The 23,471-nt window shown below is 51.1% G+C and overlaps 1 protein-coding gene across 1 annotated transcript; it reads right to left on the bottom strand.

Moving 5' to 3' along the window:
• Positions 1 to 331: 331 nt before the first annotated feature.
• On the bottom strand, positions 332 to 21,805 carry TGFB3 (transforming growth factor beta 3). The gene is made up of 7 exons (XM_006098417.3): positions 20,335 to 21,805; positions 12,221 to 12,384; positions 11,844 to 11,973; positions 7,193 to 7,300; positions 4,962 to 5,133; positions 2,528 to 2,681; positions 332 to 1,600 (listed from the first exon to the last, which is right to left on the bottom strand). The coding sequence occupies exons 1-7, from the start codon at positions 20,672 to 20,674 to the stop codon at positions 1,442 to 1,444; spliced, it is 1,227 nt and encodes a 408-aa protein (XP_006098479.1). The 5' UTR covers positions 20,675 to 21,805; the 3' UTR covers positions 332 to 1,441.
• Between the last annotated feature and the right edge of the window lie 1,666 nt (positions 21,806 to 23,471).

Below are 23,471 nucleotides of genomic sequence, written 5' to 3'. Positions count from 1 at the left end.
CAGATGATATTGGTCACTTACAGTGAATGTACAAATGAACACATTTCCTTATGCAAGGTCCACCCCAAGTGCTTTTGCCCACGGTTAAATGGAGGTCAGATTCATACAGTGTACTTTCTGCAAATCTGAGCCCCTTCCTCTGTGTGTCTGAGAGTAATACACACTGAAGAAAACGGAACACAAGAGTGCGGTCTTCTCAGACGGTGGGAGGCAGCGCTGTGAGCCATGTCCAGGCTGATCACACTAAGCAATTTATTCGATCAACATTTGGGATTCTCTGCCCCAGATTCCCGGTACCTTTGATTAGCAGGTATGGACAGGAAATTAAGAAAATGGTAACTAAGGACATTTATCGAGTCAGACTTACACCTTAGAATAAGGATTTTACTGTTCTAAAAACAATCTTCCAGAAGATGAAATGATCCAAGATTCCCCAAAAATAATTATTTATACAAAGATTTCGAGATTAATATTTGTATTTGTCTTTATACCTCAGTCTACGCGTCTGGGGCCGAGTCGTTGTGTGGCACACGTGTGACTTCCCCGCGTGCCCCACACGTAACACCTGCTTCCAGGAACACCAGATGAACAGAGGGTCTTAGGGGAGAGGGAAGCCCATGATAACCCAAAGGCTGCACACACCCCAAATTCAGATATGTGTACCCTGACCTGGAAGGTGTCTAGCCAAATGTCCAAGGGGAAATACCACCGAAGAAGAAGGCGAGAGGAGAGACCCAGAGGGGAGACAGGAGAAAGGTTACTTTGTACCTTCTGCTTCTAAGTTCAATGTACCCAGAGGGCCCCGTGGAGTTGATGGCCCGGGAACCACATTACCTGGCCGTTTTCCCTGTTATGACCCTTGATGCTGATTGATGTCCAGAGGACGGTTTGCAAAACTAACAGATTCGTCCTTCATCCCAGGTCGAATGAGAGACAACACTGGGACCATGTTTTGGTAACCTGTCTGAAGAAAAATGCTTGCCGTGTATAACGTGATCCAGATTCCCTAGAGCCGACATGGGGCAGCGATGAGCAAATCTAACCTCGGTCAGACGTGTCTTCCGGTCTGGCCCTGTCCCGGCCACTCTCTGCCTTTCCTCCTCCCTGTCTCCCCAACCCCATTGCCACACCACTTGTCAACTTGCCATCCCCTCTTCCTCTGTCCCCACCACCTGTCTACATCACCGAAACAGCTGTGTGTTCTGAAGAGTTCGGCCTTCCCCTAACCCGACCCACACTTTCTTTACCACAGTGATTCTCAGAGCCAACAAGAAAGAAATGTTCCGGAAGGGAGCCCCCGTCTCGGCCATTTGCCCGACGCCGCAGGTTGTGGGCTCTAGGCCTCCAGGTGAGGTCTGTTGCTTTTGTGTTTCCCAAGGAGCAGGCAGGCCCGGCCGGCCGTGGCAGTTCTCTCTCCGCTCCCTCCGCTGCAGGCGGGGCCTCAGCTGCACTTACAGGACTTCACCACCATGTTAGAGAGATGCTCCACCTTGGCGTTCCTCCCGACATAGTACAGGATGGTCAAGGGCTCCATGTCCTGGGGCACGCAGCAAGGCGCGGCGGAGGCTTCGGGGTTCAAGGTGGTGTACATGCCCAGCACCTGGGGAGGACACATCGCTTAGAGGCTGGAAAGCCAGGCCTCAGGCCTGAGAACCCTCCACGCCCTCTAGGGCTGCTCCAGACACTGAGCACGTGGTCACACCATGGACACACGCTCAGCTGGCGCGAGTGACCTGTCCTGTTTGTCCACAGAGCAGGAATGGAGAGCATCCACACCTGTTTGTTAACAGTTTCAGCATATTAACAGCTATGGGGGACTTCACACTGGTCTTGGAATTCTCTCTCTGTTAAGAAAACACTCCTATATTGGTCTTCCCAGTTCTAATTGGCCACTTTGGTGAGCAATGGACTTCACAAAACATTGCCATTTGGTAATGGCCAGAGTGCGGGGCCCCAGACAAGATGTAGTAACAATGAGCTGTAAGGTAAATGCCTTGTGAATTACTGCCCTGGTTTTAGTCCCCTCACCCCACCCCTTAGGGAGAGATAAGCTGGTTTCAGGGTCATGGCCCCCCCCCTCCCCTTTTCTTCCTGTTGTTTCATTTAGCTGCTTCTGCATGCTTTACATCGTCTTTCAAAATAACTTTTCTACAGTCAGGAGGCTGGAATTACCAGAGTTCTCCAAGCGGTGGTGGAAGCCATTCTGCCCACATCACCTGCCAGCCATGCGCACACATCTCCAACATACAGGGTGGCATGGAGCGAATTAATTTCAGAACCATACAAAAGCTTTAGACAGAGAAGTTGAAAAATCTGGCCGAAACTATGTAAGTAATTAGGAAGGGTAGAATGTGCCCAGGTAGAGTTGGGCCAGGGTGCCAACATCAGAACCTTCACTGAAGGGATTTTACTCGCTTCAGCTCATCGCTCCCTCACTCAGCATTCAGTCCTTCACGCATCATTTTTAAACAGGTGGCCTGGTTGACGGAGCCCCAGTACTCCCCGGGGCCTGAGCCCCGCTCCATACCTTGCTGTGGGTTGTGTCTGCACTGAGGAGGTATGGGCAAGGGCCTGAGCAGAAGTTGGCGTAGTAGCCCTTAGGTTCGTGGACCCATTTCCAGCCCAGATCCTGGCGGAAGTCGATGTAGAGAGGGCGCACACAGCAGTTCTCCTCCACATTGCTGCAACACAGAACACATTACAGAAACGCAACTTAAAAGCAAGCCACTGACACAAACAACTTCACAAGCGGCCCTCATCTTTGCACTTGGAGTCCTTCCTGGTCATCGTCAGAGCGGGTCTAATCAATGGAACCCCAGGTTCAAGTGCAGGGAGCTGTAGAGGCTATAACGGAGTTTTCTGTTAAAGACCTTGGTCCCAAGGACATACCAAGCAGATGTAGATGATGAATAAGAGCAAAAAGACAAAGGGGGCCCTGCTCCCATTTACTTTATGAATCAAAGCAGAGACATAAATCGCTCCACAGAAAACCAAACACTGAATGTTATTAGCCAACTCAGCTTAGTGGAGGTTGATTTTATTACCTTCCTACTGTGCATCAGCCAGAAATGAACTCTAAGCTCATGCAGCTTATGTACTGTGGTAGAAGACTGCTTAGACTAAATCTCAAGGCTGTCGAATCAAAATGAGGCATGTCCTTCTATTATCAGACTCACAATTCCTAGGTCGCCCCGAATGTGATCATCAAGACACTTCAGTTCTGTTGCCTGCAGAGACCCATTGGGCAGTACCCCTTGTCAGGTGGGAGCTAGTCTTCCTTCAGTATCTGCTGAGACCGAGGACTTGCTACTTCCAAGGCCAAAATCTGGCTTCTTTTGGGTTCTAGGGGTGAACGGTGGCAGACATTCTTTATTATCTTTTCATCCCTAACCCCCTTCTTTTGCTGTCCCATGACAGAGTCTACAACACCAGATACTCGCTTTCCTGGCCTCCCTTGCAGATGGGGGTGGTCATGTAACACAGCAATGACCAGATGTAAGGAGATGAGGGCAAATTCTTGCAAAAAAAAAATTTGATTCGATGTAAAAGTCACAGATGGAAGAGGAACGCTGCTAGCTCTGCCTCTTCCCCTTTCTCATCTTCAGCACAGACAAGCTACCTGGAGCTCCAGCAGACACTGTGACCATAAACAAGAGCATGAAAAGCAAGGCAACGCATTAAACGTGGAAAGCCTGTGTCCCCAGTGGCATAATTAAGCAGCCAGACCAACCCTGAGCCTGCTACTGCAGGCTGCTTATGAACAAGAAGTCCTGTGTGGTTTAGGCCACAGTTACTTGCAGCCAAGAGCACCCATTCCTAACTGATTACGCGCCACATAGAACAAATCTACACACCAGCCTGCAGACGGTTGGAGGCAACCACATTGCTTCTCTTACCCCTTCTAGTCCCCAAGCTCAACCTCCCTCATTCATTTGACTGTTCCTCATAAGACATGGTTTTAGAGCTAAAAATTTCCCAAGTCAATCTCCCCCGCTCCATCCAGGCACCCTCCTCTCCAGCCAGACTGACCCACTCATGCTCCTTCCTTTACTAGAAGTGCCTCCTCCTCCCAGGTCTCCACCCACACTCACTCGTCCTCCAAGGCTCGGATTCCACACCCTCTGAAGCCTCTCCTGCATCCGTAGATGAAATCCAAATTCTTAAGGCATTTACGCTTCGGACCTTCTCGTGAATGTGGTCATTTCTACCTACTAACTGCTTTGCATGCTTTAGCAGCCCCTCCGTTACAAACAAGAAGGAGCTAAACTACTCCTAAATAAGACAAGCTCTGTTTGTTTTTTCACCTCTTCACTGAGGCTACTGAACAACATCTGAATTACTTCATTAATTTCTCTAGCTCAGATTCCCTGACACAAATGGAGACTGCCCTGTTTCCCCTCATCCTGTAGCTCCTTGGACCCTTCAGAGGGCACTGAGCCCTTCTTTCATGGAAATTCCTGCAAGCATCGCCCACAGGCAAACACATCCTACAAGTACTCTAACACATGAGAACCATTGCCCAACCAGTGTAGTTCAGTGGCTGAGCATCGACCTCTGAACCAGGAGGTCACAGTTTGATTCCTGGTCAGGGCACATGCCCGGGTTTTGGGCTCGATCCCCAGTGTAGGACGTGCAGGAGCCAGCCAATCAATGATTCTCTCTCATCATTGATGTTTCTATCTCTCTCTTCCTCTCCCTTCCTCTCTGACATCAATAAAAACATTTTTTTTAAAAAAAAAAAAAAACATGAGAACCATGGAGAGGCTTCAGCCCACGCTCTCCTCCTGGTACTTCATCCAGGGCCTCACAGAGCTGGGCTGCAAAGAGCTGGGGGCTCCCAGAGAAACAGAAAGGTTTGTAAATCTTTCCTGAGGACGTCTGTGAATAGCCTCAGGGACCCTTGGTTGAATACCGTGCAGGTGGTCTCAGGAGTTCACGGATCCCGAGCGGCCCAGGCTCACCTAAAGCAGTAATTGGTGTCCAGGGCCCGCTTCTTCCTCTGACCGCCCTGGCCAGGGCTGTCCAGCCGGTGTGGGGGGATCATCATGAGGATTAGATGCGGGTTGTGGTTGTCCTTCTGCTTCTTGAGGCGTCCCAGGTCTCCACGGCCATGATCGTCCTCACTGTCCACACCTACGGGAGGGACGGAAGGCGACAATCTCCTGTGTAAGGAAGGCAGAGTGGAGGCCGCCTTCTCACGCCATCCCATCCCTGCCCAGGAGAGGGGCAGTGTGGTCTTTGAGGAAGGGAAAGACTCGATGGGGGAACTGCTATCAGAAGAACCCACAGGACAGCCCTGGCCGGACCCCTCATGCCGCCTGTGTGCGAACATCTGGAACCTCAGAGGGAAGGTAGGGAGGGTGGGTGGGAAGAGATCAACCAATGAACTTGTATGCGTATATGCATAACCCATGGGCGCAGACAATGGGGTGGTGAGGGCCGGGGTGGGGCTGGAGGTGGGGGGGATGGGAGCACGCTGGAAGAGGTCAATGGGGGCGGGGGGTGGCGAGGGTGAGCTATGTAATACTTTCAACAATGAAGAGTTTTTTTAAAAGGCAGCGAGCCTTTCCTGAGATGCTCCTGGACCCGTGAAACACTGTCACTGAGCAGCTACCTAACATTTCTGTGGGCTGTTCGTTTAGATTCTGGGACTTGGACTCTTGCGGGTGTGAGTTCCCTCTTATGATCTGAATTAGTCAAGATACCCAGAAGTCCCTGCTGTAACTTAAGGTGTCACAATTGTAAGACATCTTGAATAGAAGGCAGAGGAATGAGACTGAATCATTGTTCCCATTCAAATGTTTTCACTATAAAACTCAGAGGAGCTAAGGAAGCGCGCAAGAATCAGCTTAGCAAACAGACTCTGGGAAGAAAACCTGCTATTTCATCTGAAAAGGAAAAGAATGGAGACTGGATTGGAAAGCGTCTCAACTGAAAGGACATCTATGTTGTGACTGCCAGCTGCCAGCTATGGCCCATCTCCACCCAGGACGGGACCCGGGAGGTTAATTTACATGTAACTGGAGGGACTTGGACCTCACGCAGGGGCACCTGGGCCGTGAGATAAACGAGAGGCCTGGGTTCCCAATTTCCTTTCCTGATGATCTTTATGAGCAAAGCCGAAGTGGCAGGATTTCGTCCTGACCTGGCCTGATGGTACGGACGCCAAAGATCTGAGCTCTGAGGTTCTGTAATTAGGATGTCAAGTACTTGGCTTAAAAAATAAAAAAGGCTCCGAAATAGAGCCCCTGACAGGCAAAGGGACTGCCCCGGGCAGGGAGCCAACAGGCCTGCACCATTTTCCAGACCAGCCTCGGACCTCAGGCTTTGACGTGGTTGCTTTGACCTTGATGAACCACCTGGCTTCAGGTGTGCCTCAGTTACCCAGAATGGGATATGGAAGGAAAATCCAGAGATGGTCTAGGTCAGTGGTCGGCAAACTCATTAGTCAACAGAGCCAAAAATCAACAGTATGATGACTGAAATTTCTTTTGAGAGCCAAATTTTTTAAACTTAAACTATATAGGTAGGTACATTGTTATTAACTTAATTAGGGTATTCCTAAGGCTTAGGAAGAGCCACACTCAAGGGGCCAAAGAGCTGCATGTGGCTCTCGAGCTGCAGTTTGCCAACCACTGGTCTAGGTTGAGGGCCTTAGAAACACATTGGAAAACCTGAAATGACTCTCAACTTTTTCACCATCTCATCACAAACACCCGGAGCCCTGAAGCCGTCATTCAAACCCAGGTGCCGCCCAGGCAAGGATCCGGGGGGCTCTGTAACACCCGGTAGGCTCGGTAGTCAGGACACCTCAGTTCACAGCCACCAAAGTCCATTGCTTTAGGGAAGCGGGAGACGACTATTATTGTTGAGTATTCCTGACACTGTTATACACTTAGCATCTCATTTAATTTACATAGCAACCCTGGGAAAGAGGTCCTCGCACCCCCATTTTACTGACTGAGCGCAGAGCGGTGGTACCGCTTACCTACACGATTTCACTGCTCTGACCAACCCAACAGTGTCTTCCAAATGCTAATGTGTGCTCTACGTCTAGAAACTGACAGTCACGCTCATTGTTTTGGGGGCAAAGCAGAATGACTCGAGTACAGAGAGTGGCCATCTCTGTGAGGGAGCTTGGACCCTCTGCCTGGGGTCTGGGAAGGGACTCCTGTCCTGTGCACTCTGTTACCTTTGAACTTGATTTCCAACACCTCGTGGATGTTTTCCAGGATGTCTCCATTGGGCTGAAAGGTGTGACACGGACAGTGAATGCTGATTTCCAGACCTAAGTTGGACTCTGCAAAATAAGACACGGAGTGGGTGAGAAAAGCACTTTGTGTGATCGAGACGTGGACGCCCCACCCATGCACCTGAGGGCCAGGGTCTCTGCTTCCACAGACAGAAGTGGGCTGTCCTGAGGGGCACAGGAGACAGAAAGTGATGCCAAAGCCAGTGCAGACCTTCCCACTCATGCTGCCACACCCCATGGATTTCTGGAGGCGTAACTAGTGGGGATCAGGAAGGAGAATTTCAATAGTCATCTATGTTTAGAAGATGGTATTAGGAAAAAATTGTCACATGCCCAAAAAATGAGGAGTGCCCAGTGGTGTGGCTCAGTGGTTGAATGTCGACCTATGAACCAGGAGGTCATGGTTCGATTCCCAGTCAGGGCACATGCCTAGGTTATGGGCTCAATCCCCAGTAGGAGGCATGCAGGAGGCAGCCGATCAGTGATTCTCTCTCATCATTGATGTTTCTGTCTCTCTCTCTCCCTCTCCCTTCCTTTCTGAAATCAATTAACACATTAAAAAAAAAAAAAAGAGGAGCAGGATGGAAGATTAAAAAGTCACACCCTCGAGGTCAGCGGTTCTCAACCTGTGGGTCGCGACCCCTTTGGCGGTCGAATGACCCTTGCACAGGGGTCGCCTAAGACCATCTTGCATATCAGATATTTACATTACGATTCATAACAGTAGCAACATTACAGTTATGAAGTAGCAACGAAAATAATTTTATGGTTGGGTCACAACAGGAGGAACTGTATTTAAAGGGCCAGAAGGTTGAGAACCACTGCTCTAGGTGTTTGTTGGGAGAGGAGGTACTCGAGCTAAGGATGAAGGGAAGAGGCAGAGGGGCTGGGAGAGACCAGGGAAACGGGAAACCTGAAGAACTCTGGGACTGAGAGGCAGTGATTCCAAAGGCCCCAAACTCAGAGGGCCACAGATGGGAGGAAGGTGGTCGAGTCTGGGCTGTAGGATTAAGTCAGGAGCATGCCCGAGCAAGGTCGGTGGCAAACACGCAGCAGAATCAGTCTGAGTGGAAGCTGCCAGCATGTCTGCCAGGGCTGGGATTGTAGACATAAAGAGGTAGATCCCAGGGGAGATAAAATGAAAGTTACAGATGGCTATATTTCCCTTAAGGAACAGAGCACGAGCAGGTAAAGGTTCCTCGGAGGTTTCTTCGGGAATCTTGTTCAGCTTCCTAGGGAAGTCTGAAACGGGATGGCTCACTGAGAGAAAGCAAACAGCGCGTGGAGACAGTTGTGAAACCAGAGCTGGGCCAGAGGAGGCTGCGGAGGGCCATGGCCAAGGGTCCAGATGGCATGAGCCCGAGAGAACAAGCCCAAGGAAGCGTGAGGTGCCGGGTTTGATGACTGATGCTCTGGTGTAAGAGGGCCAGCTCTGGCCCTTTCTCCTATGAGTTCTGGGATCAAGTGTTTTGGTAACTGAAATTGGGGAAGCAAGGAAACGAGTACAAAAAGTTGAGTGAAGTGGGAGAAAAATAAGTGAAAAAATTGAACTGAATCCAGTAGTTTTGTGCAGGGAAACCAGGTCGGGTTTGGTATCATGTCACTTCCGGTGGGTAAGACAATGAGAGACTCTCTATTGATCTGGAAGCAGCAGTGGTCGGGTACGGGAGGGAGGTAAAAGGAGTGGACTCTTCCTGGTTTAAGGCAGCTGAAGGAAGGCGCTGGAGCAGCTGGAATGGGCTACATGAAACAGTGGACTCCTGCTACCCCGAAGGGTTGAAGGTAGGCCCGGAGAGACCTGGAGCGGACAAGTTCTATGATTCTGTGAGTTGGAAAATCAAGGTGCAGACAGATGTGCTGGGGAGAGTCAGGGTTCGGGTGCAGGTGTGAGATGATGGCCTGGCTGGGCCGACAGGTCTGTCTAGGCAGAGAGCTCAGAGCGATGACAATAATCACCAGCATCCCCTGACTCCCTGTCAAGCACGCTCTGAGACCTCCATGCTGCGTCTGGATCTTTATGATAATCCTACAAAGTGGGAACTGTTATTATCCTCGTTATACAGATCTGAGGACACGGAGGCCTGGGGAAATTTAATGGCTTATCCAAGGAACTTGGCCAGTACGTGATAGAGCCAAGATTCAAACCCAGGCAGCCTGATGCCAGAGCTACACTCCTAATTGTCAGAGACAAAGAGAGAAAAGGGGGGCCGACACAGAGCACCAAGGAAGATGCCCACACACTCATTGAGATGCAAAATGGTTGTTTCCCAGTGTCCACCCTTCCTGGGCCAGGATGCTGGGCGTGCTCCCTGCCCCGCCTGCTGGGGGAGGCGTGGCTCTGCTCCTGGAGGAAATGCAGGTGGGGTGGAGCAATAGCTCAGGGGTATGAGAGGCTGAGACCCCAACCCTGGAGAAAGCTCCAGCCTGCTCTGGAACCCAGAAGGCAGCCTGGGAACCTGGCACATAGTAGGCTGTCAGGTGTTTGATAAATGAATGCAACACCAGATGTGTGACTCCGTTTCCTCAATAGTCCACACCACCAACTGCTCCATTCGCTGCCTTGTTTGGGGCCACAAACTGAAGAGGCTCATGAGCTCTGCAGAAGGAAAAGGTCTGTGCACGATCCCCCTGTGCAGGGGGCGGGCAGCATCTGCTGAGAGGGAACGGAAGGTTCCACTGAAGAACTAACCTCAGAATTGGCAGCAGTGGGGATGGTGGGTGGGGGACCCATAGATTCTATTACGAAATTATCTTTTTGATGTCTCCAGAAGGATGGAAATCATTCTCAGTGCAAACTGCTCATTGAGTTCTGCAGCTGTGAAAATAAGAACTCCTTCAGGGCGTCAAAGAAATCCAGGTGGAGCTGATCAAAATCAGGCAGGGAAGCTAAGAGATTCGTTTCCCTGGCCTCTCTCTGCAGCCACGTCGGGGTCTAGGCGGAGTGCTGTCTGAGTCAGAATCCCCAACAGTGCTGCTGTCGGCAGATCCACGTGGTTCTGGTGCTCGGGGAGAGAGATAGGACAGAGTCCTGGTCCCTTGGAGCTGAGGCAGGGCCTCCAGCCCACAGTCTGCCAGCTCAGCCACCAGGTAATGTCCCTTAGGTGGGGACCTGCAAACTCAGATGCCCACAGGGCCCAGGCAGGTTCTGGAAGTGAGCAAAGCAAGCTGGCAACTCATGCTAAGTAGGGACTTCCAGCCTCACTCTTGGGGGACACTGGGGGATGGTGGGGCCTGTGGTGACATGCAGGGAAGGAACCATTGCCTTATTTTCCAGGTGAGTGGGCGAGACGTTTGGGACGTGTAACATTCGAACAGCTCTACTTGGATGGCTACCAGGCCTTTCAAACTTAATGGGCCAAAATAGAACCTTCCTCAAATGTGCTCTTCTCCCCGTCTTCCTATTTCAATAAGTGTTAGTTCAGTCCAAAAATATCAGAAATCACCTAGACTCCTCCTCTGTCCTCATACCCCACATGCCATCCGCCTGTCCTATTGGCTTCTCCTCCAAAATATAGAATAAATCCACACCACCTCCATACCCCCTGCTACTGCCCTAGCCGAAGTGCCTATTGCTCTCATCCGGGCTGCTGTAAGGCCCTACCTGGCATTCCTGCTTTTCCCTTGACCTCATGGCAACCAGAGGGGTATGTAAAACAAATCACCTCACCCCATATCCCCAGCCCTGCTTATAACCCTCCTAGGATAGCTCATCACACTTGGAATAAGTACTTAAACCTGACCATAGCCTGACAGGTCCATATGGCTCCAGCTACCTCTCTGACCCCCAGCTCACTCGGCTCCAGCCATGCCAGTCTGTCTGCTGCCGCTAGAACAAATCAAGCTTGTTCTCACCCGGGGGGCTGGGCCTTGCTGTTTCCTTTGCTTAGAGCAGCGGTTCTCAACCTGTGGGTCGCGACCCCTTTGGGGGTCGAACGACCCTTTCACAGGGGTCGCCTAAATACATCCTGCATATCAGATATTTACATTACGATTCATAACAGTAGCAAAATTACAGTTATGAAGTAGCAACGAAAATAATTTTATGATTGGGGGTCACCACAACATGAGGAACTGTATTAAAGGGTCGCGGCATTAGGAAGGTTGAGAACCACTGGCTTAGAGCATCCTTTATCCTGACTTTCACAGGCTGGTTTCTTCTCCCCACTCAGATCTCAGGGCACAAATTCCCTCTTCTTAGAGACCCTCCCTGAGCATCTTATGTCGGACCCCACCCAGTCATTGTCACATTGCCCACTCTCTGTTCTTCATGGTACTTATCACTAACTGAGATTCTTCCTTGTCAATATGTTTACTTGTGTATTACGTGTCTCTCCCACCAGAACAAATGCCCCATAAGATCTGGGATCTCACCTCTCTTATTCACTGCTGAATCCAGGACCTGGTGCACAGTGAGCAGCTAATAAATACTAGGTGAGTGAAATGAATGAAGGACACACAAGGAGTCAGTGGCAGAGCTAGGCTTTAAACCCAGATCTGTGACTCCCCGAGTTCTGTCTTCTTCCCTCTGTTTCATGAAGGATAAAAGGACCCCAAGCTCCTTTCAAAATGCTTATTCTCAGAGTCAACCTACCTCTTCGAGAGAGCCATTCACGCACAGTGTCAGTGACGTCAAAAGACAGCCACTCGGCGGTGCCCCGCGTGGGCAGGTTCTTGCTACCGATATAGCGTTGTTTGGCGATGTGCTCATCTTTACGGAGTATCTGCAGGACAGAGAAAGGGTTAGGAATCCGAGGCCTGGACAGAGGCCCACGAGCTATGTCACAGTGCAGGACAGGTGAGGGGAGCGACAGGAAACGACGTTTCTGAATGCTGCTTTGAGCACCTTAGTTAACTCTCAGTCCTCTTTGTGACGCACAGAAATGAAGGCTCAGAGAGGCAGGATTCCCACCCAGGTCTGCCCAGCTGGGTTTCCCACCAGGTTGGCTTCTGCTCTGGGAGGGGGCTCACCTGGAAGAGCTCGATCCTCTGCTCATTGCGCTTGGAGCTGGGGTTGGGCACCCTCAAGACCCGGAATTCTGCTCGGAACAGGTTGGTTCCATTTTTCTCCACTGAAGACACATTGAAGCGGAAAACCTTGGAGGTGATTCCTTTGGGGCAGACAGCCAACTCATCTAGGAGACAAAGCAGCGGGGAGGCGCGGCATGAGTGAGACCCACGGGAGCAGTGGGATACCAACAGACACTCGCCAAGGGGCCAAGTCCACCTGTGACCTCTCTGGAGGCTTGAGGCCTCAGACCTACCATAAACGTGGAGATAGGAAGAAGATCCTTGGTGGCCCTGGAATCACACCAGACCTGAGAGAGGAACAGAGAGACCCCAGAGCCCCAGGACTTGGCCGGAAGGCAGGCCAGTCAACTGTCGTCACCCTCCTCCCATTGCCTTAGCATCTTCTCCAGCAGGCTCTCCAGCCTGCTCTTCCTACTCTTTCAGAAAATATGGATTCTCAAGAGATCTCAGCTGTCCCTCCTAGTAGTTTAATCATCTCATAGCCAGTGGGTTCATTCATTCATGTGTTTGTTCATTCATTTATTTTATTATTTTTAAAATATATTTTTATTGATTTCAGAGAGGAAGGGAGAGAAAGATAAAAACCTCAATTGATGAGAGAGAATCACTGATTGGCTGCCTTCTGCACACCCCACACTGGGGGATTAAGCTGGCAACCAAGGCATGTGCCCTGACCAGGAATCGAACCGTGACCTCATGGTTCATAGGTCGATGCTCAACCGCTGAGCCACAGTGGCCAGGCTGTTCTTCATTTATTGAACATGTGTTGAACAGATACTACGTACCAAGAACAGTGCTAACACCGGACGCAAAAAATGAACAGACATGGCCCCTGCCTTCAAGGAGCTTAATATACAGGGGAGATCATTAGTACATGGGCCCAAGTAACAGGACCAGAGGGAAAGTGTTGAGGGCTTGCGGACAAGCCCAGGAGTTGCTGCAAAGAGATCAGAGGAGGGAGAAAGCAGAGAGCACTTCATGGAAGAGGAGATATTTGAGCTGGGTCCTGCAGGAGGAAAGAGTTGGAGGATGGAGAGGAAAGAAATTTCACAGGTAAGGTCTGCTGGAAACAAAGGCAGGACGGGGAGGAAATGCAGGTGAGTAAGAGTGACCCCAAGCAGCCACGCTGGAGCAAATGAGATCCAGTTAAGACAGTAGATTGGGGGCCACATGCAGGGAGACTGAAATATCAGACCGAGGGGTTGGATTTTATCGCATTAACAGTAGGGAGACATGGAAAGTGTCAGAGCAGTTCAGTGACATAATCCACAGCAGGTTTCAAACCTAATGAGGCAACATTGGTCTGGCAAAGAGCCCACATCTCATGCCTGGCAGACCCACAGGTGTTTAGATGTTTCTTCAGACCAAGCTGGTCCATCGCCATGGCTCCTTTCTCTCAAGGAGTTTCTTCCCTTGACTGTCCCTGCTATACCAACCTCCATCACCCCATGGCCTCTTCGTCCCTGTCCACAAGACAAAAGGCAATGAATGCTCTTCCCCACCCCAAGAGCCAGATAAAAGAAAGAGCTTATCTTTTCTCCTGTACACTTGACAACCTCAAGGTCTGAGCAGCATTAACACCCCGAGAAAAACTTTCTACACAAATGGTAACAGAACTTGAAACTCAAGCTCAGAGACCCAGATTCCACACATAATGGACATGACTGGAATGAGCTCATAATCACCCGAGGGGTGGTTTAGGAAGTCACGACAAGGCGGGCAGGATCAGAGGCCTGGAAACAAGCAAATGCGCTACTGATCTTTAGGAAAGGATGAGTGAGCGTTTCTGGAAACTGCCATCTGGTGGGCCTGACACTGGTTCTTAGGAAATTAATGGAACAGATGTTAGAAAAACAAATGTGTGAATGCCGGCTAATGAAGCCCTGATTAATAATTGGCTTTGAGAGAACAAATCCTGCCAAGTATTCCCTGAACCATTTCAGATAGAACCCAAAAGAGGACTCCTGATGGCAATTTAAATTTTAAGTTTGCAAGTTGATAGCCCTCCAGACATGGAGAAGCTACTTGGACGGGTAACCCTCTCGAGTACTGACATCCTTGGCTCTGGAGGGAGCTGTCATCAACATGACTTCAGTTATAATAGTACCTCCAGGAACTGTTGAAGGAGGGAGAAAAGGATGTGTCAATGCAATGTGTGCGTTGCTGTAGAAAGGGAAAGGGGAACAGAAAAGCGGCACGTGCCAGAGAGGAGTCCAGACAACGGGCAGCCAGAAGACGGGGGAGCAAGGGGCTGAAAGAGTCTTCAAGACACCCTAGTGACCATCCCTCCTTGGTTTCTTCCAGCCCATCAATCAGATACCTGTTCCCTAAGAAGGACTGACTCCTCTTGGTGGGAATGTCAAGGAGATTTCGAGGAGGTAAGCAGGGTCACTATTTTTTTTATCACTGGGACCTACAGATTTCTAACAGTTAGATCAGATGTTAGGGCAGTGGTTCTCAACCTTCTGGCCCTTTAAATACAGTTCCTCCTGTTGTGACCCAACCATAAAATTATTTTCGTTGCTACTTCATAACTGTAATGTTGCTACTGTTATGAATCATAATGTAAATATCTGATATGCAGGATGGTCTTAGGCGACCCCTGTGCAAGGGTCATTCGACCGCCAAAGGGGTCGAGACCCACAGGTTGAGAACCACTGTGTTAGGGGGTCGTCTCCCTTCAGATAAAGAAACGGATGTCCAGAGGGGTCTTGGCCAGGGTCACAAGGGAGCAAATTGACACTAATAAGCAAAGCTCAGGCACAATTGTTATTGATGTAAAAAGACCTTCCTAGGAGAGAAAAGAAAATGTGATCATCTTGACAATTAAATTCACTGAATAATAATGATGTTTAAATCATTTGTGGAAGAAGTCAGAGTGTAAATAAGTAACCAAAATGTAATAGCGCAACCTTACATTGCATAGAACTTGTATTAACTCAGTTGACCCTCTAACAATCCTTGAGGAAAATGAGAATAAGTAAAATTTACCATTTACAAATGAGAAAAGGGAGCATCAGGAACGTTAAATGACTTCCGAAAAGTCACTCAGCCAATAGATGGCAGAGGTGGGATTTGAACCAGGTCTTCTGATATCTTTTATTGAAGCAGAGACTCTGGAAGTCTCCTGAGAGGTCATGTAGTAGAGGGATGGTTTCACCAACAAAATGGGGCAGGATTCCATGAAATGGGTCTATGAATGCCAACCTGTGCTTCAGATACGAGCCAATTCCCAGTCAGCTTTGTGGCTTACCCCCTGCTTCTGCAGAACACTAGTATTCCTGAGAGCTGGACTAGAGGGCTGACCTTTACAAATTAAATCATGACCAACTTTTTCCATTACGCACAAAATATATAGATTGATGGCTGCCGTTTTCTCTTTTGAGAGGAAAACAAGCAAAAAGATATTTATGAGAGTATTCATGGAAAACCCTGGAAACAGCTGACCGTGGTTTTAGGCCATGCCATTTGAAATGTTTGCAGACACCTGGGCTCATAGTTGTGCCTTTGCTTGTATACATCATTTCTGTAAGGAAAATTACTGCTGGTTCCAGTGATGGGACTACATATATCAGTGTGGCCGAGCTTCTTTGTCCCGGCTGTACATTATAATCACCTGGAGATCTTTTAAAACAGATGCTGCCTGGACCCACTCCCCAGTACAGATTCTCACTACATTGGAGCGTGGGTGGGTCCAGAGTTTGCTTGCTTTCTTTTTTTTTTTTTTTTTTTAAGATTTCCAGATGATTCTAATGTGTAGCCAGGGTTGAGAACCACAGTTTATAGTGCTTTGCAAAGGGTGCCATGGCTTCCAGATGTTCTGGAAGTTTGAGAAACCACAGCTTTAATGGTTTAACCTTTCAATGGATTAACCTTTAAATGTATTAGACATGTTGTTTGGCCAATGCATCATTTTTTTTTAAAATTTTGAATTAGACTATAAGCATTTTAAGCTAGTGTTAAAAGTTGGGAAAATTTACAGAAAGATACAGATTTTCTGCTGTTTTGGGACATGTTCTAGTCAAGCTGGACTATAGTCCTAACCGCAAAACTCAGCCCAAACTGAGCAGTGGGTACCCCTTTTTAATGGGGCATGTGCCCTCCAGGTCCCCCCCACCACCTACCCACCCACCTTCCCTACACTCTCTAGTCTCTCCATGACCTGAGACCAGGTTCCTGTGCAGTTTGCCATGGTGCTTGGGCTGTGGCTTTTCTGCTGGATCGTTTGCATTAGCCGCACAGCTTCTGTGGGTGCTCATATTTGCAGCCCCTTTAAGGGAAGGTTGTGCCCTAGCTCACTGAGTCTCCGGCTTCAGGGAATTTATGAAGCAATAGGAAGCTTGGAAATACAGAATCCCCAGAGATTCTGATTCTGTAATGGTGGGATGGGGCCTGGGAACCCAGTCTTCCCACTCACCTATCCTCTGGACACATTAGGACAAACACTGACTTGGTGTGGGGAGAAGAGCATTGGCAGTAGAACACATGAGCTCTCTTGATATGTCTTTTAATTTTCAGAATGAACACAATCTAAATGTAGCAGCCAGGAAAAAAGAAGGGTAAAATATCAAGTTTTCCCAGGGACTCTGGGTTTGCTAGTTGCCTTAGCACCGCCCTTTGATGAAAATACGCGTCTCCCTCCAGACACAGGTAATTACAAGCCAGGAGATAAAATGACACCACACTGGGGATATCTTGATAACACGGGTAACAAAGGAACTGAAAGCTAAGTCTTCCCCACCGGTGGGTCAGAGAAAAACCTACTTCCTACAGCAAAATCCTGGAGAATTATAAAAGGGATTACCCTCTTGCCTTCCTCTCTGGCGGAGACTATGTTGAATCATCCCAGATGTAACCATAAAAATTGTTTGAGCTAAAAAGGACTTTAGAGATTATCTCTGACTGTACAGATGAGGAAACTGAGGCTCGGGGAGGTGACTTGACTAGTTTGAATGCGGTATACTTGTACAGTCTGCCTGAGACTCCTCATCAGATAAAGAAAAACCCTTTGCCCTGCCAATGTGGCTCAGTGGTTGAGTGTTGACCTATGAACCAGGCGGTCAAGGTTCGATTCCAGGTTGGGGCACATTCTCCAGGTTGTAGGCTCAATCCCCAGTGCAGGAGGCAGCCAGTTAATGATTCTCTCTCATCATTGATGTTTCTCTCTCTCTCTCCCTTCCTCTCTGCTGAAATCAATAAACAATATTAAAAAACAAAAAAACTTTCGCTGAATTGGGGGAAAGTTTGTAGCAATGTGAATCTCCTGGCCATAAAATAAGGCAGAGCTAAGAAAGAAGGCACTCAGCTCATGGCTCTGCAGTCTGCCCCCAGGGTTACTAAGAGAATAGCTCCTCTCCCCTCCTGCTTGGTCCAGCATGTGATTCATTCGTGTTGTTCATCAAAATTCTATTGGAGCCGAAAGGTTAAAGGTAGGACTTACAAATGTGTATTCTGCACATTTGCATTAGTGCTTAATAGTGTGCCTTCTGCAGGCAGAAGGACTCGGTTAGGGTTCCTGATCTTTTGGGGCTAATTACTTTACTGATGCAGTCCCTTCATCTCTCACCTTGGTGCCCTTTCTCCTGCACCACAGGAAATGATTCCTTCCTGCTCTCAGCTCTCCAGGCATTCCTGCACCTTGCCCCAGCTCCTGCTGGCGCATCCCTCCCAGTGCCTGCTCACTGGTATAAGGGAGGGGCTGAGAGTGACAAAATGTGGACAGGAATGCGATCTCACCCCCTCTCAGCAGAGGCTCTGGCACTGAGATCCGGGCACGGAGACCCTGTGAGTGCCCTACCACAGACCAGCACCACCCCTGCCACCTTCTTCAGTTCAGGACAGGCTTCCCTCACCCTAAGCCTCTGATGATGGCTCTCTGCTCCGGCTCAGCATCTGTTGGGTGTGTGTATCTGCCCACTGCCTTCCTTATAAGCAGAGTGCCTTGTGTGTCTGCCTCTCCAGGGCTGGCTCAGCACCTGACCAGCTGCAGGGCGGGCCCAGGCTGTGTCTGCTCAGCCTCTGTGTCACCTCCAACAGCTGCGGAGAGTCTAGGCCTGCTTCCTGTTTGCACCTGCAAGCCTCCTTGGCATTGCCTGTGTCCCACTGGGTCCTGCCCATCCCCACGACATCCTGTGTAGCATCCTGCTCATTGTGCCAGGGTTTGCTCCCTGCCTGACCATGGCTCCCTGGCCCCAGGGCCACCCCTGGCCTGCTAGTTTCAGGGTCCTACTACTGCAGCTTGAAGCTGCCTAGCCCTGCCCTGGCTTTCCCCACTATTTGTGCCCTGAGTCTGCACAAAATGGAGGTCCACTGGCACCCGGGTGCCCTTGCATCTCTCTGGCTCATTCATTCTCAGCTGGGGATTCCAGGCTGGCTGGGCCCTGGTGACTCATAAGCCCTCCTCCCTGGGACTCCTCCTCCTGACCTGGATCATTAGGGTCCCAGTCCTTCCCTCTTGTCCTGGGCTCTCCTCAGACCGCTCCTGCTGGCCAAGGCTTTCCACCCTCAACGACCAGCGCCACTCTCTCCTGCCTTCATAGGTGCCCAGGGGGTGGAGGCCTAGCCATGCAGCGACTGGTGCCCCCGGGAACTGGGAACCCCTGGCAGACCCTGAGTCAGTCCACCCTAGAGGGCCCTGGGCAGGGAGCGCTAGTTCTGCCTTGCCCTATGGCCTCCGCCCCACACAGTAGCCACATCCTAAGGCAGGGCGCTCCAGGCCGCCACAGGACACAGGAGTGGGAACCCCTCCCCAGTAACCACAGGCTCCCACTGGGGCCTTTTGCAGCTTCAGCCAGAGCTGGTCCACCCATCAGCGGCTTACTCCTCTTCCTTCTCTCTGGCCAGGTTCCTTTCAACCCCTGCAGTTCCCCGCAGCTGACCATCCTCACCCGGTGTGCTCCATCCCACCTTCCAGCCCCCACTCCGGGCACTGCCCACCTCCCAGGTGAGCCAGGGCTGAGGTAGTCAGGGTGGCGAGGACACCTGCTGGTAGGAAAAGCAAACAGAGCTGCTCCCAGAGTCCCTGGCTCACATTCCTCCTTCCTGGGCTGTCAGTTTCTCAACATCTGCCAAATCTCTCTCTCTCATGTTGAAGTTTTTAAAAATCCCCGTTCAATAAACACACATGACTTCCACACGTGTACAAACACACAGATGTCTCACCCAGAAGCCTCCCAGCTCCTCAGCACAGACAGGAGCCTCCGGGGAGGACACACTCCCAGACACACGTCCCCTCTGCACCCACAGCCACACCTCCCACCCACTCTTCCCGTGACACGCAGACACAAAAGGGCCGCCAGCCACCATCTACACGTGAGAGCCACAACCCTGCCTTCCCATGTCCACAGGCCTAGAAGGCACCCATTTTGAGCGTGTGCATTTATCTACTGTACAAATCCAGACTGTACATTGCCCTAAAGCACTTGTCCATGTGGACAGAGGTGTGTACCCTTCCCCCACGCCCACAGCTCATGTGGGTCACGTGTGTGGTAGAGACGGAAGGATCCAGACAGCAAGAAGATGCCTCTTGCCTGGGCTTCAAAAGCGTGACATACATTAATTTGTAGCTCTTCTTCCCCAAAACTGGAAAAAACTGAACTGGAGACGTGTCACAGTGAGTTGTGAAAAGCAGGGAGAAGACGGGGTCTCCAGAGTCTTGGAACTGTAGGGCTTGAGAGAGCGCGCGGCCCTGCCCCTGATGACACCTATATGCCTACCGTTACCGACCCGTTCGCATGTGCGACAGAGCACATATGTTAACAGGATGACACAATGCGATTCCAAATTAAAATCAGTCAAGGATGGGATGTGAGTTCAGCAAGCCGCTCAACTCCAGGACTCCCCGTCTCCCAGAAGTGCCCGGGTCTTACCAGAATGGCTCTGTCTCTCTCCCCACCCACCTCCCCAGCCCCAACTGTGCATCCCACCCCCTGCGCCTTGGTGTGGGTGGACCAGGGGTCCCTGCTGTGTGGCCACCGCCAGGCCCCCCTCGGTGGGACTCCCTACTCCAGTTCAGACCCTCCAGAGCAGACACCCCAGTGAAAGTTTGGACTTACTGTGTTCCGCCAGCCCCGGGATCATGTCGAATTTAAGGATTTCTTTGGCATAGTACTCCCAGTCGGTGTTTTCCTGAGTGCAGCCGTCCTCCCTCTCCTCCAGCAGATCCCTGGTGCTGTTGTACAGGGCCAGGATCTGGTAGGGGACGTGGGTCATCACCGATGGCTCTGGGGGACTCGTGAGCCGGAGTTTGCTCAGGATCTGTCCCCTAATGGCTTCCACTCTCTTCTTCCTGATGTGGCTGAAGTCCAAGGTGGTGCAAGTGGACAGAGAAAGGCTGACCGTGGCGAAGTTCAGCAGGGCCAGGACCACCAGAGCCCTTTGCAAGTGCATCTTCATGTGCGAGCCGGGGAGAGAGGCCAGGGGGGGCTGTGAGGCCCTGTGAGGAGGAGACCCCAGCAGGCGTGCAGAAGGAGGGAGGAAAACCAGGCGGCCTCCCTAGATCCCGAAGACTGAGGCTTGGCAAGAAGGTGCATGAACTCACTGCACTGCGAGAGCTTCAGGACTTCCAGGAAGCGCTGGCAACCCTGAGCACGAAGAAGCCGACTGTGTGCCTTACAGCTCTTGGTTTCTTCTCCATGTGTCTAAACAGGTTCTGCTGGGCTCGGACTCCCAGCAAGCCAGGTGGAGGGCAAGCAGAGGGCTGGGAGGGGTAGCGAGGCAGCTGGGAGTAAGAAGGGAGCTGGAGTTTTTCCTTAGGTAAAAATAAATAGAGCGGATATCTGATATTGCCAAAGGCTGCTTGGCGATGGAGAGAAAGTGGAGTTTTTTTTAAGGAAGGAGCAGAAGGACCATGGCTTGGGTCCCAAAATCAAAATATTTGCCTTGTCCCGAAGAAAAATAAGGAAAGAGAATGAAAAAGAAAAGAAAAAAATATAAGAAAAAAAAAAGTCAGATCACCAGTGAGTAGGTGGGGAGAGGCAGGGCTGGGCTGCTGATGGCCCGGCTAAAGGTGAGGGCAGCGGAGGACACACTTGTCTCCCAGGCACACCATTCATGCTTTCTCTTAGGGTGCACGTCCTCGGGGCTTTCTAACTGACTTTGTTCACGCTGCCTCCTGTCTTCACTGGCTGGGATGTGGGGTTATGTGCAATTGGAAGGCAGTGAGGACAGGCCCCTGGAAAGCAGCCCCAATAATCCACTTGGACGCCCAGGGTCACCAGCACCTCGGCTTGTCTTCTCCCTCAGCCATTGCTTCTGTTCCCTGCTTCTCTTTTAAAAAAAAAAAAATAAAAAGGAGAAGAAAAATAAAATAGAAGCCAGCTCACTGCACGCCTGCTCCGGAAAGCTGTTATTCCTTCTTTCTCAGGCTTCTTCTCCTATCTCTCGCCTCCCTCGCTCATTCCCTCGGACTTGGCTTTCGTCTTCCCTCCCTTTCTCTCCCTCCTGCTTCTCCCTCTCCCTCTCGCTCCTCTCCCTCTCTCTCACACACATGCACACACACTGCTTTCTCTATTTCTCTCTGCTGAAATTTTATACCTCCCTCCGATGACGTCTCTGGTCCGGGGTGGGGGAGGGAGGGACCAGCGCACGCAGCCTCTTTTGCTGCCCGATCTTAATGTTTTAAACAGGCACAGGAAAAGCCGAGCCCATTTGAAAAATACTTTGCGAGTCCTCTCGTTCGTTCGACGTGGTAACTGAACTTTTTTCCCTCTCCCCTTGGAGTCACTCCTGCTTGCTACACGTTGACTGTTTTTCTGGAAAGTTACTCGGGTGAATCCCCTCCCTCCTCTCTCCCCCAACTCCTTCTCCCTCTCCAGCTGTCAGTCCGTCCTCTCCTGGGCTGGTCTCTCGCTCCCTCCCTGGCCGCGCGTCCCGGGCCGCCCCGGGCCAGGCCGGACACTGGGCAGGGTCCGGAGCGCGCGGGGCCGGGGCAGCGGCGGCCGTGCCCCCACCTCGGTGAAGGGTGACGCCCGGGGTTGGAACGGGCTTGGACTTGGGTTCAGCTCCGCGGCCATCCTGGCCCTGATTCTTCATTGACAAGATTGGAGGCGGGCAGCTTGGAGAGGCTTGGAGAGGCTTGGAGATGCTCCAGGGGCACTGAAAATGGTGGCGTTTTCCGGCAGATCGAGGGTGCCCTCTGGCGTGGCGAGACCGCCAGTGACAGAGGCTCTGCGGGTCGGAGCTGGGAGGGCTGGGGCTGAGGCTGGGGCTGGGGCTGGAGAGAAGGGGCTTGGAGAGAAGCAGAGCGACGCGAGCCCGTGCCCTCGGGGAATAGCCTCCCTCTCGGCCAGACCCCGGCGTGCGCACAAGTGCACCTCTCCCTCCCCCGAGCCCTGCGCTGCAGCCGCGCTCGCAGAAATGTCCTCCAGATGTTCGTGGCCTCCCTCCCGCCTGGGGTTCCGCGGGGATCTGCGTCAGCGAGCGCAAAGTCAGCAGTTGGCAGGAGCCCATTTCCCAGATGGGTGAGGGGAATTTTCCTCTCCGCTTTCCTTCTCCTCCTCAACCTGAGCTTCTAGGTATGTCCCCAGGAGAGAATCCGCACAGGACTAGCCCCTGAATGGAATCACTTTCTTAGAAATCAGGGTTGCTCCCTGCCACCCACCCCCACCTCACCCCAGCCTTCCGGGCCCTTCCAGCCAGGCCTGGTTCCTGCTCCTGGCTCCTAGGTTACTAACGGAAAGGGGATGTTCACCCCTCCCCGGAAAGCGGTGGATCCTTTCACAATTGAAGAAATTAAGGCACAGAGAGATTTTTAAAAAATAGATTTTTATTGATTTCAGAGAGGAAGGGAGAGGGAGAGAAAGATAGAAACATCAATGATGAGAGAGAATCATTGATCGGCTGCCTCCTGCAAGCTCCCAACTGGGGATCAAGCCCACAACCCGGGCAGGTGCCCTTGACTGGAATCAAACCCGGGACCCTTCAGTCCACAGACCGACGCTCTATCCACTGAGTCAAACCAGCCAGGGCCACAGAGAGATTTTCAAAAGGCCACACTGCTGCCCAGCCGGTGTGGCTCAGCGGCTGAGCGTGGACCCAGGACCCAGGACCCAAGAGGTTCTGGTCAGGGCACATGCTCTGGTTGTGCAGGAGGCAGCTGTTCAATGATGTTCCTCTCTCATGGATGTTTCTATCTCTCTATCCCTCTCCCTTCCTCTCTCTAAAAATCAATAAAAACACATTTACAAGTAAA

This window comes from Myotis lucifugus, unplaced genomic scaffold (genome assembly GCF_000147115.1).
Source record: "Myotis lucifugus unplaced genomic scaffold, Myoluc2.0 scaffold_235, whole genome shotgun sequence".
In the NCBI taxonomy this organism is placed as follows: domain Eukaryota; kingdom Metazoa; phylum Chordata; class Mammalia; order Chiroptera; family Vespertilionidae; genus Myotis; species Myotis lucifugus.
The sequence above is the reverse complement of the archived record's forward strand: the minus strand, read 5'-3'. Positions and strand labels throughout refer to the sequence as shown.